At 48.1% G+C, this 18,407-nt stretch overlaps 2 protein-coding genes across 2 annotated transcripts; one reads left to right on the top strand and one right to left on the bottom strand.

Moving 5' to 3' along the window:
* Positions 1 to 44: 44 nt before the first annotated feature.
* LOC121445295 (actin, alpha skeletal muscle-like) lies at positions 45 to 9,535 on the bottom strand. Its single transcript, XM_041647349.1, has 2 exons — positions 9,491 to 9,535; positions 45 to 344 (listed from the first exon to the last, which is right to left on the bottom strand). Exons 1-2 carry the CDS (start codon positions 9,533 to 9,535, stop codon positions 45 to 47), a joined length of 345 nt encoding a protein of 114 aa, XP_041503283.1.
* On the top strand, positions 9,496 to 18,056 carry LOC121445294 (prenylcysteine oxidase-like). Its single transcript, XM_041647348.1, has 6 exons — positions 9,496 to 9,621; positions 13,445 to 13,651; positions 14,756 to 14,930; positions 16,093 to 16,304; positions 16,522 to 16,662; positions 17,112 to 18,056. Exons 1-6 carry the CDS (start codon positions 9,534 to 9,536, stop codon positions 17,771 to 17,773), a joined length of 1,485 nt encoding a protein of 494 aa, XP_041503282.1. The 5' UTR covers positions 9,496 to 9,533; the 3' UTR covers positions 17,774 to 18,056.
* Positions 18,057 to 18,407: the final 351 nt, after the last annotated feature.

The raw sequence follows: 18,407 nt of genomic DNA, 5'->3' as shown, positions 1-18,407 counted from the left end.
TCAAGAAAAGGTGTAAACACAGCTCCGTCATTGTCCACCTAGAATCATTTGCTGTATATGAAGGAAGGACCGTTGTATTCCTCCTTGCTGAACCAGGAGGCCGTAGTGGAACTGCCTATCCACATGGAGTACTTGGACTTGGGGAGAATGGTGTTGATCTTCACTGTACTAGGAGCCAGAGCAGTGATCTGTATCCTGGTGTAATCGATGCCTAGGTACATGGTGGTACCTACAGGCAGCACTGCGGTGGCATAGACATCTTTGCTGATATTGACACCGCACTTGATGACAGAATTGAAGATAAGTTCATGGACACCCAAATAGTCCACACCCAGAAAGGAAGGCTAGAAGAGCGCCTGGGGGCAGCAGAATTGGTCCTTGCTCATAATGATGACCTGGCTGTCAGACATAACTCTTCTCCAGGACAAAGGATGCAGCAGCAGGCATGCCTTACTGGAAGTCCAGGGCAAAATGGCACAATTTCTTGATATTAGATCAGTTTCCTGCTTGGCTATGACGAGGTTGTAGCCATGTTTATTCTGGAACTTCATGAGTAGGTCCTGTAGATGGGCTCTGTTAGGGGTGTGGGGGTGTGTTTGTGTGGAGTCCTGCCGGCCAGCGCGGGCTGGAACCAAGAGTCTCAGCGGAGGGTGTCCAGGTTGAATGAATACACAGAGCACGAGGTTGAGGTGGAACAGCCTCTCCCTTTATTCTCTTGCTGGGGGTGGTTTTATACCATGGAACCAAATGAGGAGGGGGCTGCGAAGGGACTGTAACCTGACCCTGGCAGGGATCAAGGAACAGTCACCATGCACTCAAAATTCCTCCTTCCCCGCTCCAGGAGCAGAGGGAATTTATTATGTTTTCCTTGTAGATAAGTACCTCAAATGGGGGCAGGGATAACAACTCGGGGCTGCAGTTCCCACAGAGTCCATCATAAAGAGTAGTTCCTGTAGATGAGCACTGTGTGTGTGCGCGTCCATCTCTGGAGTCCATCATGAGGCAGGTGATGCCAACAGAGTTGTACAGACAGCACAGCCTTGGAGTGTTGATCTTGAGCATGATCTAGGTCTTTTCATAACTGGTGTGGGGTTAAGGGCACCTTGGTAAGCAGCAAGTGCTCTTCCAGGGCCACACGTGGTTCATTGTATAAGGTGTAGTTTCATCTCTGTTATCCAAGTTGGTGAAAGTATCACTCTCCATGAATACCTCAGCATCAGGATGCTTTGGGTCTGGGCCTAATTGCCCACATAGGAGTCCTACTGGCCCATGTCCACCATCATATCCCCAGTTTGGTGGATAAAACACCATAGAAGCAAGAGAGACTTGGACGCATCCCCGCCTATGCAGCCAGCTTTGTACATGCTGGGGCCAGTGTAGCAGTATCTGTTTCCATGGCAGGTGGTAGCAGGTCGAGACTCAGCAGCAGAGAGACTTGTGTGTGTCAGGTGAGTATGGGTTCTGCAGATCCTCTTCCCTCATAAGCAGTTATTTTCAGGCCCTTGGGTATGAAATACCCGTGACAATACCAGCGGCAAAAGACCCAAACACAATTGTCTGAGTAATTACCTACAAATGGCTGCTTCCATCAACCCTTACTCCTACCCTTTGTCAGATTTGCCCTGGGATCTTATATTAGATTGTATGGGGAGGTAATGGACAAAATGCTGGACTCCCATGAATTTCTCATCTAATAATGCTGAGGTATGCCTTTTTTCCTTTGTGGTTGAGACTGACAAATTACTACTTCTCACATCAACAAACTTTAATTTGTGTTTTTAGTACTGGGGATTGAAGGCAAGGTCTCCAGAATGCTAGGTAAGCACTTTGCGACTGAGCTCTGCTCCCAGCCCTGACAAGCTTTGTTTCCTGTTATTAAATCCATCTTAAGCCATATTTGTTTGAACGTCTGTCTCCTCATTTATATATTAACCTTGTAAAATTTGTGAACCTGTATATTTTTTTACATCTTAACTGATGCTGTATAGAAGATTTTACTTTTACTAAGTTAGCCAAAGGAGCACCAAGGTTCTCTTAACATAACCCTGCCAGGCAGGCGGGGATAGCCTTGGTTAACAACTGCCTGGGAGGGGGCTGGAGAGATGGCTCAGAGGTTAAGAGCATTGCCTGCTCTTCCAAGGGTCCTGAGTTCAATTCCCAGCAACCACATGGTGGCTCACAACCATCTGTAATGGGGTCTTCTGGCCTGCAGGCATACACACTTATTGTATACATAATAAATAAATAAATATTTAAAAACAAAAAACAACTGCCTGGGAGAAGCAGTGCTGGCCTGTCTTGGGATAGCCTTGACAATATTTTACATTGTAAATTTCCCCATTTGTCCAAACAGTCAAACCTTGTCATTCCTGGCTCTGTGAAATGTGGTTAATGACTCGAAGTATACCTCTGGAGCCAGGAAACTATAGGCTCCAGCGATTTCTGTTCAGGGCTGGCTACCTATGGTGCATTAGCCAGGGGCAGTTGCCTACTGGCTTGCAAGTTTCTCTTTTACTCATCTCGTGGGAAGGCCTTTCAATTCTGTTACATAGCGTTACTCTTCCTGCTGCTTCCGAAGCTCAAAAATCCAGTCGGTTTTAGGACAGACTCGAGACAGCCCTCCTAGATTCTTTGGACTGCCAATTAAACTGGTACAAACTGGGTGAATGAGAAGAAAGCAAACTCCTTTGTCTATGTGAACACAAGAGTCGTGCAAAATCTGAGAGTCGGCCTCAGAAAACTGGTGCTTTGATCACATTCTGACCTACAAAAGAGGCCTGGAAGACAAAATTATGATGAGAGTGGGTGGTCTCAGACGTCTGGAGAAGCCCTTTAATACATAAAACTGCCAATGTGCGTTTTCTTTCAACTACTGCATTAAAAAAGGAAAGTCAGTCTCAGCTACTCCCGTGACTGCAGTTTCCCAAAATAACAACCAACACAATATATAGCAAAGACTATTTTGGAGCGGCATATTCTAATCTCGGACTTCCAGTCATATTTTCAGGTGGTAAGTTAGCCCTCGAGTATGAAGTCATCCTCCTTTGACCACCGTCACATTTAAACACCTGGACAAAGATAAGACTTGGAGATGGTGTAAAGTGTACTGGGAGCAGTAAATAGTACTTTTTTAAATTGTTTCTTTTTTATCTTTTACACAGTATTTTGCCTGCATGTGTATCTGTGTAAAGGTGTTGGAACTCCTGGAGCTCAAGTTTAAAACAGTTGTGAGCTGCCATGTGGGTGCTAAGAATTGAATCCAGGTCCTCTGGAAGAGCAGCCAGTGCTCTTCACCACTGAGCCATCTCTCTAGCCCCCAAGGTTTTTAAAAAAAAAAATATATGACCATATTTTATGTGTGTGTTTTGTCTCCATGTATCTCTGCACCATGTCCTTGTGGAGGCCAGAAGAGTGTGTGAGATCCCCTGGAACTGGAGTTAGAAATGGTTTGTACACCATGTGTAGGTATACTTTAAAAGTATTATTTATTGTAGACTGAGACATGACTCGGTGGTTAAGGGCATTCCGACTGCTCTTCCAGAGAACCCAGGTTCTATTTCCAGGACTCTGCAGTCAAAAGATTCTCTTGACAAGGCATTTTACCATTTTACTAATTGCCTGTTTAAGGAACAGTGAAATTCCACAATATGAATTTGCCTTCGTTCCTACAAGATTGACAAATGGAAACAGTGAGAAAATGGGCCATGTATATTTTAGAGTTACTTATCCTTGCAAGTGAACTAGAACAGACTGTTGTTTTAGGAGTTCTGTTATCTAGAGTGTTCTGATCTCTCCACACATTTTTGCAAGTAGATCAACGTTAGGTTCTTTATTCTGTTTTGCAGACTTAAATAACGAATTCACAATGAGAGGAAGCTATAATAAAAGAAGCTCAAAGAAGGGACATGGAAGCCACAACAGTGTAGTAGAACTCAGACTTGGTAGCATAGATTTTTGAGGGCAGTTCTGGTACCTGTGACTTCTGCCACCAGTCATTCCATGTTTACAAAATGGTTATAATTCATGACACTGAGGATTACGTGAAACTCCAGTAAATTCTCCTGTTTTGTTACTTAAATTATCACGGTTTTCTTGCATTTTTATGATCGCCTAAAGTCTAGGGGAAAGGGAAGACTGGCTAAGTGATGGTATTAAAAATAAATTTTGAGCTAACCTGCTGTGACCTATGTGGCTTGGGTCCTGGAACCCTGGCTAGGGTTGGTAAGGGAATAAAGAGCAGACAGACATACAGTCACATGCATAGTGAAACCAGGATCAGGTGGGGTTTTCTAATGCCTCTACTGCTGGGTGTTCATTAGGTAGAGCACAGGGGAAGCCATTAGCTAGTCTCAGAGGAAGCCTCTGGAGACCAACAATCCCAGCTGTAAACATCCAGGAGGAGGAGGAAGCCTCAGTTGCTAGTCTGCACACACTGATTAGTCTTCCATAGACACTCAGACTCCAGAGAAAAGCTTTGCCAATTTTCCATGGGCCAATTAAGACCTTGTAGTCCTCAGCAGGCCATACCCATATCAAAATACATACTCACTTTGCTCCCTCAGGCTTTCCCACCATTACACCGACTGTCTTAGGGTTCCTCTTGGTGTGATGAAATACCACAACCAAAAGTAAAACGAAGAGGAAATGGCTTGTTTTGCTTACACTTGTATATCACCGTTCATCATCAAAGGAAGCCAGGGCAGGAAGCTGGGGGCAGGAACTGTTGCTGGAGACATGGAACTATTTACCGGCTTAGTCTGCTTTCTTGTGGAACCCATGGTGACCACCCAGAATTGACTGAGCCCTTTCCCATCAGCCACTAATTTAGAAAAATGCCCTTCAGGCCTGCCTAAGGCTGAATTTTATGGAGGTTTCAAGGTCCCCTCCCCTCAGAAGACACTAGCTCTTGTCAAGTTGACATAAGTCTAGCCAGAACACTGACCATTCAGAATACATCTTTCCCTTCCCGTTCTGTTGTTTGGTTGACCTTGCTACAGAAATATGCACTTTTAGACCGAAAGAACGATGAAATTGAGTCCAGACCTTTAATTGTTTTCATCTTGATGGCTTTACCATAAAAGACCTCGGTGTGCTGGGATGGTGACTCATGTCCTTGATCATAACACTTGAGAAGCACAGACAAGAGGATCTCTGTCAATCTGAGGTCCGCCCAGTATACATAATGACACTATCTTAAAACAATGGGGGTTGGAGACATGGCTCAGTGGTTAAAAGAGTACTGACTGCTCTTGCGGAGGATTCAGTTTCAATTCTCAGTATGCACAAGGTGTCTCATAACCAGCTGTCAGTCCTAAGGGATCTGATGCCCTCTTCTGCCCTCTGAGGATACCAGGCACACAGACATATGCAAATTGCCCATACATCAGAGATAAGTGAGTGAAATTTTAAAATTTAATTTTAAAGCACCTTGGCTTGCAGTGGACATGTAAGGAAATAGATCAACTTGCAAAAGACTTGATGCTCTGGTGCTTGGGCTGACAAATCTTTGCCTTTCCTTTGGTAAATTGATTGCTCACACCCACAACAGGCTTGATAAGTGAGAATATGCTAAAGGAAAATCAAATAGGGAAAGAGAGGATGAAGTATACTATTAACACAAGAAATGCCTTTACAGCAGCTGAATTAAAATAACTGCAGTTCAGATGTGGACAGTTTAGTTTGGTTTTCCTAGGGCTAGGGACAGCATATAGGGCTTCCCACCCACCTTCCTGTGCTCAGCCATGGAGTGCTCTACCATCAAGTCATAAGCTCGGCCCTAGTCCTGGTGTGCATATGGGCTTTCCACACCCTGCCTTGAGTTAATCTTGTATGTTTCTTCCTGTTTGGTTGCCTTTTCTTCTGTTTGCTTCTATGCCTGCATTGACTGCTGAGATTCTGCTTTGCCCTTTGTTGTGTAACAGTTTCCTCAAAGAACTGAAATATTCTGTGGTGGTCTGAATGAAAATGGGCCCCATAGATTCATAGAGAGTGATGCTACTTGAAATGATTTAGGACAGGTGGCCTTGGTGGAGTAGGTGTCACCTCGCTGGAGAAAGTGTGTCACTAGGGGTGCACTTTGGGGTTTCAGAAGCCCAAGCCAGTGTCCTTCTTCCTGCTGCCTGTCAATCCAGACGTGGAACTCTCAGCTAACTCTCCAGCACCATGTCTACCTATGAGCCGCCATGCTTCCTGCCATGACAATAATGTACTAAACCTCTGATACTATAAGCAAGCAAGCCCCCAATTAAATGTTCTCCTTTATAAGTCTTGCTGTGGCTGTGTTGTCTCTTCACAGCAATAAAACATTGGCTTAAGACACATTCCATCCTGATTATTAAGAGGGAAAGTAAATAAGAAAGCTACAGGAAGTCCCTGAAACTACCAGATTCACTAGGTCTCTCCCTCTCCAAGAGTATGTGAACAGTAAAGACTTTTGAGAGTTACTCTCAGACAAGCCATTACAAAGAGGATTCTCAGATAAGCCTCACCTCCTGGAAGAAACAGAGACCAGGAGAACTTCCTTGAACAAAGACCAGGTAAGCCACCAGGAAAGGACGCCCTCCAACTTGAGCTGCCTGCAGGCTGTGTGGTATTCCAGGTTCCCGGCTTTGATGAGCTATCTATTATCCATACTGTGGTGGACTTTGGTGATGATGCGCTCTTTGAATCACTTCTGCTCCTAGAAGTAACCCCTCATATTTTTGTAGGTAACCCCAATAAAACTTCTGGTTCACCAAGTCATATTTTGATGATACTCATATTTTGATCCATTGTGGGCTTCCTATCTGGGGTAATAGGTTGTGTGTGATGTGTGTGCTGTGTCTCCCCTGGAAAGTTTGTCCCACAACACTCCTGGCAGTCCTTTGTGATGGGGGAAGGGGTTCAGTTGGCAGGAGTGCTTTCTCTGCAAGCATGAGGACCTGAGTTCAAGTCCCCAGTACCCATGTAAAAAGCCAGGCAAGACTGTATGCACCTAGAACCCCAGCCCAGGATGGTAGAGACAGGCATGTCCCAGGTTGATGGTTGATTGCCTGACCCAAATGAGCTTTGGGCTCAGTGAAAGACCCTACATAGAGGAAGACACCATTATTCTCTGGTTTCCACATACATGCATGTGTTGCACATGCCTACACACACCGTGTACCATACACACATTCACAAAGCTACTGCATTTGTCCTTGATCCAACCTTCATTTTCTGTATGTTCAATCATCTTCTAACTGCCTGCCTCAGCCTCTTACTTGACTTCCACAAACCAGCTTCCTCACCAAATGGCCACCTTTAGAGTTAAGCTTTCCTGGGATTTAGCCTTGCATCTTCATCCTTCCAGGTCTATCTGCATACTGTAGTTTTACTTTTGACTTCATATGCCATTGTTTCCTGTATTCCCAGAGCGTCAATAAGTATATTCTTATTCCCATCCTACCTAGCCTTGGCCCATGTTCTCAAGTTCATTGCCATGGTTTTTAAATAATCCCAGTAGAGCTGGAGATGGAGAAGGCACTTGCAGCCTTTCCAGAGGACCAAGGTTCTGTTGCCATCACCCATACCAGGTAGCTCGAGACTTAACTCCAACTTAGGAAATCCAATGCCTTCCCCTGGCTTCCAAGGGCAATGCACACACATGATGCACATTCACTCAGGCACACACATACACGTTAACAAATCTTTAAAGTGACCCCAGTGGGGTTTTTTTAGATACATGGAGAGTTCCTGAATTCATTTTTTAGTCTCATTGCTCTGCCTGCAATTGTTTGACCCATATGATATGGTGAACGTCACACTTTGGGTTTCTGGACTAACCCTTAAAAATAACTGGGTCAGTATCATCTTGTCCTCCAGTGGGCCATCATGCAAGTGGGACTACCCTGTACATTTGTGAACAAATCAAAAGTATGACTTTGGTTTCGGAGCGGTTCATTAGATAGCAGCAGATAAGTGATATGGTTACCTCACCTCATTCCCGGGCTCAGCTAATTATTTTGCACCTCTGTACCCCTATTTGTAATGGTTTTACTTGTGTGCTTGCTTGTTTTTCCTCTTACCAGCAATTCTGAACCTGACGATCTCATGCATGATCAATAGGCTGGTAGAGTTATAAGAACTAGTGGGGAGGCCGGGTAGTGGTGGCGCACACTAATCCCAGCACACGGGAGGCAGAGGAGGCAGATCTCAGTGAGTCTGAGGCTAGCCTGGTCTAAAAAATTGAGTTCCAGAACACCCAGGACTGTTACACCAAGAAACTCTGTCTCAAAAAAACCATTATAATAATAATTAATTAATTAATAATAAAATTAGTGAAAAAAAGCACAGTTCTAGATTCAACAATCACAAAAAATTCCAGTGTTACAAAGTTGGAGAGCCAAGATGAATTTTAAAGTAAATATGATTAAAACAACAACACTGTAAGTGGTCAGCCCATAAGAATACCTGACACAAAATGATAAGTAAATGCCTATTTAAAATAAGGAAGAGAAGTTGAAGATATGGTCCAGTAGTTAAGAACAATTGTTGCTCTTGCACATCAGGGACCCTGGTTCAGTTCCCGGTGTCCACACATGGGTGTGAACCAGGCTCCAGGGGATCCAATGCCCACTTCTGACCTTGGAGGACAGCAGACTGCACACAGCGCATATACAGACGTGCAGGCAAACTCCTCAGTTTTTAGATAAGAAGCACGGTGCTTCAGACCTGTAATCCCAGCAACAGAGAGCCTGGTAACCAGCCTGGATTACCAAGAGAGACCCTGTCTCCAAAAATATGGGCAAACCTATAATTCTAGCATTTGAGAGGTGAAGGCAGGAGATCAAGAATTCAAAATTATCCTCCACTATCCTCCAAGCCAGCCAAAACTACATGAGACCTAGTATCTAAATAAGTAAACAAATGCCTAAATAAAAATAAAGGAAGGGAGAGATGGTAGAAGGCAGGGGGAAGATGTAGAAACTGGAAGCAAAAACGAAGGCTCCAACGCAGAAGTGCTTGTTTCGGCACTTGCACGAAGAAGCTCATCTAATCATGCAGGTCGCCAGCTTGGTCAGCAATTCACAGCTCTTGAGGGACTAACAAGCCCCTCAAAGGGATTTCCCCTCCATTATCTCACGTGATCATCACAACCAAGAAAGGCAGAGCCTAGATTATTGTGTCCCCTGGAAACAGACACCAAGAAGACACATCACGAAGCTAGTCAGCGTGATTTAACTCCCTTCTGTGCATCTCCCAGCAACTGGGCCCTGGTCCTGATGTTGTGCTCCAAAGACATGCACACCTGCGCCTGAGCAGAATGAGCCAGCCAATGAAGAACCCGCATCCAAGGAGGAGGGACAGGGGCGCTGCCAATGGCTGAGCTTTCCCTGAGACAGATGTAGCTAATGGAGACCTAGTACTGCAGAGGGACGGTTGCTGAACCAATGAAAGGCTGGGACCAACCAGGCTGCAAGGCCAGCCGGCCAGTGGGGCGCCAGGGCGGGGCGCGCAGTCGAGCGCCAACCGCAAGCGGGGATCCGCAGCGTGCAGCCCGGTCACCACCCGCCATGGCCCGCGCTGTCCCGCTGCTCGCCATGCTGGCCACGCTTCTCACCACCGCTGCTGCAGGCGGAGACGCCCCGCCCGGAAAAATCGGTGCGGGAAGGATGTGGTGGAGTGCTCACTGAGAAGGACAGGCGGGAAGAGGGTTTGCAGCTGACCTGGGGCAGGGGAGGGCTGCTCCCAAGAGGAGCTGGGTGCAAGATTGGCTAGGGGCTGGTGGGCGCGGAAGAAGCGTGCACAGGGGAGGTGCTGATGGGGAGGGTGGCGTGGGCACGAGGAGGGGGCCGCCTGGGAAGGAAAAGGCCTGAACAGGAATAGCCACTGACAGCTGTCCGCAAGGCGCACGGTCACTGAATATTTACTTCTTGAGAAGCCCTCGGGTGACAGGAGCTGGGCGGTGGCCTTTGCAGGGGTCGGCTGAGCGCGCTGTGTGTTACAGCACGCTATGGCTGTGGTTCCTTCAGGACGCCAGGCCCTTGCTTAGGATGAGAAAGTTCTGTGTCTGGAGGGCGTTTGGCAGGTTCTGCGGGCTCTAAGAAGGCTTCCTAGAAGTAACATCTAACGAGAACTTCCGGTCTTTAGAAGGTAGTTTCTTCCACGGGACAGAACAATAAATAGATTGCTGGGGGTGGATTTGCTGAGTCGGATGAGTGTGGAACTTTTCCCCCCCTCAGGCTTGCTTAGACAAGCAGTCTACTGCACAGCCCCACAGCCCAGTATGGAGAACTCTTAATGGCTGTCATTTTTTTTAATTAATTATTATTATTTGTGTGGTTCCCCCAACATTTTATTCCGAAGTTCTTCAGACATACAGCAAAGTTGAAAGAATTTTGCAATCTTATCCATGTGCCCCCCACATTCTGCTCTTTGCACTGTTCATATTGTATTGCATTTCCAAATAAACTGCAGGCACCAGGACACCTCACTTAATACACCGTGTATAGTCATCGTCACTGGTTTGTTTGCAACTTTTTTTCCTGCCTTTTGTTTTAACCCTGCATGGCTCGAAGTTTCTCAAATCTCTTTGCACATGGATTCCCACAACCAGAAATGCTCAGTTCCTATTTGTGGGAGGACAGAGTAATAATTCCACTAGGCGGCCCCTGGGAACCCCAATTGTCAGGAGTGCCTTGGGACAGCTGAGATGATGGGGATTTGCCAGGGCCAGTACAGTGCTAAAACTTGACTGTGTGAGAAAGCTTCAACAGGCCACAGAGGGTTAAGGCTGGCCAGAGCACACTGGAAATATTGATTTGTGACTAAGAGTCTGCACAAGAGAGAATCCCGGGGGGCTACGGTATTAAGAGAAGGTCGAATGGAGGTTGACTTCGGAGCAAGCTTGGAAGGATGACTTAGGACCAGGGATGTGCAGTAGTTTTTCCCGGGGATGGGCAGCAAGGACTCCCCGCAACAGAACCAAATGGCAGCTCTGTAGCTTGCAACCTGCCTCCTTCCAGCTTGTCCCCAGACATACCTCACCATCTTCCCAATCGATGACAAGCTGCCCTTTAGCTTCCTAAACACCTTCAACCCCCTTGGTGGTTTGGACTGTACCTAGAGAGGAGGACAGGGTGCCTCCCATTAAAGGTCACAGTCCTTGGGCTCCAGTAGGATTCTGTCTCCATGCTTCTGAGTGGCTCTAGGACCCTTTAGAGTCCCCCTCGGTGCCCTTCTTTCTCCTCTCGCTGACATGCAGATTTTTCTCTAGGGTCCTGCTCAGATGCCTTCTCTGTGCAAAGCCTGTATCTGTTGCTACCTTCTCAGGATCCCTGAAAGCCTGTTGTCCTTCTTGGTTATGGACCGTTTTAGCTGATTATGCACGAATCTCTCTGCCTGTTGGCTGCTTAAGTTCCTGGAAACCCAAACCCCCCTTGGTTCATCTCTGAGCCTTGGCACATCTTATAGGACAAAGAGCAGTGTCTGTTAGGTATGTTCCATAAACCTGCTCACAGTGATAGGACATCTTACTTATAACCGGTGGCACTTCCAGCCCTTGACATGTCTGTTTCTTTAGAGAAAATAAGTAATTTGGGAGTCTCTCCAGAGGAAGAGGAGAGAAAGAGAGCAGAGTGGTTAGGAAGAAAATGAGGGTATTCCTGGATGTGACTCTTAAGTACTGAGAAAAAGGAGTTGGTTAGTTCACCGTGCAATAGATGTTTCTGGACTTTGTTATCGGCCAGGGTCTGGGGACAGCATAATCCTGCTTCCTCTGTGTCCTCAAGTCATTTGAATGTGGTGTGGCAAAGGCAGGGGGAGCTGCTGGAACAGGCATGGGCGACACCGGCCTCTCCTTAGAAGGGGCAAACTGTGCTAACCGTAGCACCCGGGGACTGGGGAAGTCTTTATCTTCTCGCCTGGCTGGAGGGGAATACCGGACTGTCAGTGGGAGGAAAGCCTCGTTTCAGATGTTGGGCAGACGGAACTGCAGGCAAGGCAATAGCCCAGCCCAAGGGTTTCATAACTAGTTCATTCTCCCTCGGGGCTGTTTGTTGACCACTGTCTGTCTAGACAGTGGTTCCCAGCAGCATCAGGTGGTAGGTTGGACTTTGACCAAAAGAGCCAACAAGTAAATATTTTGGGTGTTCCAGGTCATTTCACAGTATTTTGCCACTGACAGTAAGTGAAAGAAGATGTAGCTTTGTTGGCAGCTGTCATCAGCACCAGGTGAATGAAAGGGAGAATCACTTGAGTCCAGGAGTTCCAGGCTAGCCTAAGCAGCACACTGAGGCACTATCTCAAAAGACAAAAGAAAGAAAGCCTGCTGGGCACGGTGGTTCATTGTAGAGGCAGAGGCAGGCAGATCTCTATGAGTTCAAGGCCAGCCTGGTCTATATAGGGAGGCCTTGTCGAAAGAAAGAAAGAAAGAAAGAAAGAAAGAAAGAAAGAAAGAAAGAAAGGAAGGAAAAAAAAGAGAAGGACTTGTGCCTATAACATTTCTTTTTTGTTGTTGTTGTTGTTTTGGGGGGGTTGTTTGTTTATTTGTTTGTTTTTCAAAACAGGGTTTCTTTGTAGCTTTGGAGCCTGTCCTGGAACTAGCTCTTATAGACCAGGCTGGCCTCGAACACACAGAGAGATCCGCCTGCCTCTGCCTCCCGAGTGTTGGGTTTAAAGGTGTGCGACTTTGGCCTGTGGGCTGTAGTTTGTTGATTCTGACTTAAGGAATGTTTTTCAGCCCACTAACAGAAGTACTTGGTCAGTAACTGTTTTCACCAGTTCATCCTGAAATAAGAAAAGTGGAGGGCATGGGGAATTTTATACAAATCTAAATTTATTCTCTATTTTCTTTAACATTCATTGATGTATAGAGAGGGGCAGCATGCGTGCCATGACTCGTGGAGATGTGGGGACAACTTCCAGGAATCAGTTCTTTCACGTTCCAGGGATCAAATTCGGGTCAACAGGCTGGCAGCAAACCTTTACATGGAGCCATCTGATTGGCCCAATTTATATTCCTTTCTATTCCCCCACCCCTTCTCTCTGTTTAGTTTGGTTTTTTGAGACAGGGTCCCTGACTGTCCCGGAACTCTCTCTGTAGACCAGACTGGCCTAGAACTCAGAGATCTGCTCGACTCTGCCTCCTGAGAGCTGGGATTAAAGATGTGCACCACCACTGCCCTGGTCAATTTATTCTTTTTTAAGAGCATTCTCTAAATTTTGAGATTCTTTCCTTTTCTCTTGCCGATAGGGTCTTCCTCCTGAGGAAGGCAGTAGGTGCGGTCGGAGGGGCCAGCCTTTGATCGTTAGGTTTAGAGCGTCTGAAAGCTCGGGCTGTGGATTCCCCTTTTGAAATTCCATAAGCCTGCTTACATGCATGTGCCAGGAGCCTCTGCTGTGCACAGGGTAGTGCCTTACTAACCATCCTCTCTCCCGTCGTGCCGTCTCTCCCTCCCTGCCTTGTTCGGGCTTGCCGACACAGCTGTTATTGGAGCTGGGATTGGGGGCTCTGCCGTAGCCCATTTCCTTCAGCAACACTTTGGACCCCGAGTACAAATTGTCGTCTATGAGAAAGGGGCTGTGGGTGGCCGCCTGGCCACCATCTCCGTCAACAAGCAGAACTACGAGAGCGGGGCAGCCTCCTTCCACTCACTGAGCCTCCACATGCAGAACTTCATCAAGCTGTTGGGTGAGTGTCCAGCATTGGGGTCTAGTGCCCGCTGCCCTAGGCCCTTCCCAGACTCCCCCAGGCCCTTGCGGTCAGATCGTCCTTTAGCTCCATCTCCTCATTTTACAGATGGAGCAGCTGAGACCAGAGAGGGGAAAGAACTTGCCTGAGGTACACAGTGAGTTAGTTGCAGAGCCGGGATTAGAACTCAGGTTTGACTCCCAGGCCAGTCTCTCCCTTTCAATGTACTGCCTCTTAGTTACTGCAATCATATCAGCATCTATATCCTACATCCTTTATCTACATTGCCCACCAGACACTTGGTACTCGAGCAGGTGGTATGTGGACATGACCTCACACCCAGCCAGACTTTAGGATGAGAGACAGATCTCCCTCTAAAGAGACTGGAACTCAAATCCTTAATACCCTTCAGCTGAGATGCTAAAGTGATCAAGTTGGGGTTCAAAGTCAGCATCCTCTAAACTCCGAGTACGTATGCTGTCTGCTGAAGAAGTTCCACTTCTCGGAATTGGTCCTGCAGGATCATGTCTTGTAGTTAGGCAAAGTGCGCACATGCGGGCTCATTTGCTACAGCAGGATTTTGAGGTGCCCTCCCTGCCCACCCTCTCTGTGCTTGGGGTGAAACACAAAGCCATGTAAGTATACAGGAGGCTGTTCAGGATGAAGGATGTTGTATGTGTTATGTCAAGGTGGAAGAGACCAAATCATGGCCACATACATGTTCATGAGTGGAGTGTTCTTTGAATTGTAGAATGCTGAGAAGCTAGAAGGAGCTAGTGTGAGTTCAGGGATCCATAGCAAAGCCAGCCCTGCCCTGTGAACTTTTAGACATTCTAGCATGGTAGCATTTCCCTCACTCTTGGCTAAGCGGGCCCCTGTTGAAGAAAGTACAAAATGGGACATAGTTTTCATGTTCTTACTCACTAGGAAGAGCAAATGGTTTTCTCGGTGTATTCATTAGCATGCTACCTATAGACAGGAAGCACAAAGGAACAAAATAGTTCCAGCCCTTTGCATCAGGAAGGGCCCAGTGCAAAAGCTCAAGGCACTGTTGGGTCTCCTGAGGGCCATGAAAGGGAGCTGAGGGGCTGCTGGTCTCCGCAGGGCTGAGACAGCGGCGAGAGGTGGTGGGCAGGAGCGCCATCTTCGGCGGGGAGCATTTCGTGCTGGAGGAAACCGACTGGTACCTGCTGAACCTCTTCCGCCTCTGGTGGCACTACGGCATCAGCTTCCTGAGGCTGCAGATGTGGGTGGAGGAAGTCATGGAGAAGTTCATGAGGTAGGGCTGCAGAGCGATGCCAGGAGGCCAGGGAAGATCTCAGGAGGGAACTGATGGTTTGGAAATTGTGAGAGAGTGATAAAGGCCGAAGCAAGGACCCTGCCCAACCCAGTGCAGGCTCAGGGCGAGCCCCAGCCTGAGAAGTGTGTGAGACAGGGCCCCTGGCTTTGCGACACTAGTCTTCATTCCTTCCTCCCACTAAATTACTGAAGCATGAGTTGCAAACTCAGTCTCTTACAAAGGCTAAAGTGGGGTGAGCAAGGCCCCTGGGTGGACGAGAACAGCGGGGTGGGGTAGCCCGAAGAGTAAGACCCTCTGAGGGAGGCAGCTAGCTGCAGCACACTGACTAGCCCCAAGGAAACATGTCATGGAATTTTCCAGCTTTTCAGTGTTTATCACCAATTGACTTTGTGAACCAAATGAAACATTGATGCAGGCCAGACACAGCCTGGGGTCACCTGTTTGAGAGATTTCTACCCCTACTTTGTCCCTCTAGAATGGTAATTCTCAAGCTGGGCGGTCGTGCTGCAGGCCTTTAATCCCAGCACTTGGGAGGCAGAGGCAGGTGAATTTCTGTGAGTTCCAGGCCACCTTGTCTTCCAGCCCCACGTCCTTGTGTTCTTCCAGCCCCACATCCCTGTCCACCCCCTGGACACTGCTGTCTGGTAGCACAGTTGAAAGTCAAGCCCAGAGAAGGCAGCAGTTCACAGACAAGCTAATCCAGAATATATCAGCAGATAGCTCCCATCTGTGCTAGCTCTGGGGCTGGAAGGAGTAGTAGAGACAAGACAGGAACTCTGGGCAAGTGAGAGCGCTGCCGGATCAAGTCAGATATCCAGTCACATGCGGGGACAGCAGTGGTCTGAGGCTATTGCCATCAGGACCAGCTTAGACCTGAAGGCAGGACAGGCTAGAAGCTAGTCACCCATGTTCAGAGACATATCAGCATCTTGGGCAGGAAGTGTGATATAATTGGCCTCTAGCCACACGAGGAAGCCAAGTCCTTTGAAATCTTGGATTATTTGTGTCTCTGCACGGTCCCTGGCTACCAGTGAGGAGGTACAGACAAGCGCACTGTAGCCACAGAGCAGGCCGAAGGGATCAAGGGGTAGACCTCTAGGGAGCCTCTCTGCACAAGACTCCAGTCCCACGTGTCTCCTAGGATCTACAAGTACCAGGCCCATGGCTATGCCTTCTCGGGCGTAGAAGAACTGCTCTACTCCCTGGGGGAGGCCACCTTTGTCAACATGACCCAGCGTTCGGTGGCCGAGTCCCTGCTCCAGGGAGGGGTCACACAGCGCTTTATTGATGACGTTGTCTCTGCTGTCCTGCGGGCCAGCTATGGCCAGTCAGCATCAATGCCTGCCTTTGCTGGTAAGTGCGCAGCCCTCAGCCTGCCTGTCCCCCTTGCCCACATCCTCAGAACAAGCTGGGTCCTATGAAAACCATTTTCTGGCTTATTACCGTTGCCCCATTTTTTTTTTTACTTTTAAAATCACACTATATTTAAGCATGTTGCCCGGGGTTCGTGGGAGGAGCCTTGTCTTGGCAGGAAAGCCCAAGATCTTTCCTCCCTCCCTCTCTTTCCCAGGAGCCATGTCACTAGCTGGGGCTCAGGGCAACCTGTGGTCTGTGGAAGGGGGCAACAAGCTGGTTTGTTCCGGTTTGCTGAAGCTCGCCAAGGCTAGCGTGATCCATGCCACAGTGACCTCTGTGACCCTGCACACTACAGGTGAGTGAACCAAACAGGAGTTATGTATGCCCCTGCCATTCCTAGCCAGCCCTCCTCCTCTTCTGGACCACAACCAGAGTGGTTCCTGCTGGGAAGTATTTTTCAGAAAAATCAGGGAAAGGCCCACCGACCACTAGAGGGCGCTGACGCTCTTCGCGTCGGCACTAGGAAGCTTCCTCCCTGTATCTATTATTCCTTTGATTTCTGATACTTTGAGTGGCATCCTTACCTCAGCCAGTGAGCAACAGAACCAGAGAAGGGCTTAGGCCTTCTAACATCCAAACCAGTGCTCACCCAGCAGCGGCATCAATATGGAAAGAAGGGACAGCTGAGCTGCCCCATGATGCCAGACTCTCTCTGCACCCCCAGTGCTGGGTCCCGGATGGAAGGAAGGTCAGTGGGGTAGAAGCAAAGGAATAAGTGGACGTTTATGTTCTCTCTCTTACTAGAAGGGAAAGCCCTGTACCAAGTGGGGTATGAGAGTGACAGGGGCCACAACTCTGAGTTCTACGACATCGTGGTCATTGCCACGCCCCTGCACCTGGACAACAGCAGCAACAACATCACCTTTGAAGGCTTTACTCCCCCCATCGATGACATTCAGGGCTCTTTCCAGCCCACTGTGGTCTCCCTGGTCCACGGCTACCTCAACTCTTCCTACTTTGGCTTCCCTGACCCTAAGCTTTTCCCCTTCGCCAACATACTCACCACAGATTTCCCCAGCTTCTTCTGCACTCTGGACAACATCTGTCCAGTCAACATCTCAGCCAACTTCCGGCGGAAGCAGCCCCAGGAGGCAGCAGTGTGGCGGGTGCAGTCCCCGAAGCCCCTCTTCCGGACTGAGCTGAAGACCCTCTTCCGTTCCTACTACTCAGTCCAGACGGCGGAGTGGCAGGCCCACCCCCTCTACGGCTCCCGCCGCAGCCTCCCGAAGTTCGTGCTCCATGACCAGCTCTTCTACCTCAATGCCTTGGAGTGGGCGGCCAGCTCTGTGGAGATGATGGCCGTAGCTGCTAAGAATGTGGCCTTACTGGCTTACAACCGCTGGTACCAAGACCTGGACAAGATTGACCAAAAGGACTTAATCCATAAGGTCAAGACTGAACTGTGAGGGTTCCAGAGAGAGTCCAGGAACTCTGCCCCACACTGACGATGGAGCCCATCTCAGCAGCACGGGGCTAACTAGGCCACATTCGCGGGCTGCTCCGCTCTCTCTGCCACCGTGTATTGAGCAGATGTCCCCTGTGTGGGTCCAGGTGACCTACTGTCTGCCTAAGGATCCTCTTAGAGGCTACCTTTTTTGTTTTTTAAGGGAGAGGTTAAAAAAAGGGAAGGAAATTCTGGCCAGTGTTTAGGGGGAGGGGGTTGGGTGATTTTTTTGTTTATTTCTTTCTTGGGTTTTCTTTCTTTTTTTTTTTTTTTGTTACCGTTTTTCAAGAAAAAATAAAAATTCAGACTCCAAGCCACTTCTGACTTCGCTTTCTCACTAGAAGCCAAGATGTCTGAGAGAAGGACTATATAACAGAGAACTCAGCTTTCTTTCCTTTCCGTCTTCCAATACCCACCCCCCAAAGGCACAGCCTACAGTAAAACATTTACTGTCAGCTACCTAAAGAGAAGGCAAGTCAGGAAATGTCAGCGTTTGGATGGGCTGTTTCGTGTGGGTTCCAGTTCAGAATTTCTTCAAGACCATCACCGCACCTCCCAGCAGCACTGCGTATGATTGACATGACATTTACTCCGAC

This window comes from Microtus oregoni, unplaced genomic scaffold (genome assembly GCF_018167655.1).
Source record: "Microtus oregoni isolate MIOR12 unplaced genomic scaffold, Mior012 000172F_ref0000184, whole genome shotgun sequence".
Taxonomy (NCBI): domain Eukaryota; kingdom Metazoa; phylum Chordata; class Mammalia; order Rodentia; family Cricetidae; genus Microtus; species Microtus oregoni.
The sequence above is the reverse complement of the archived record's forward strand: the minus strand, read 5'-3'. Positions and strand labels throughout refer to the sequence as shown.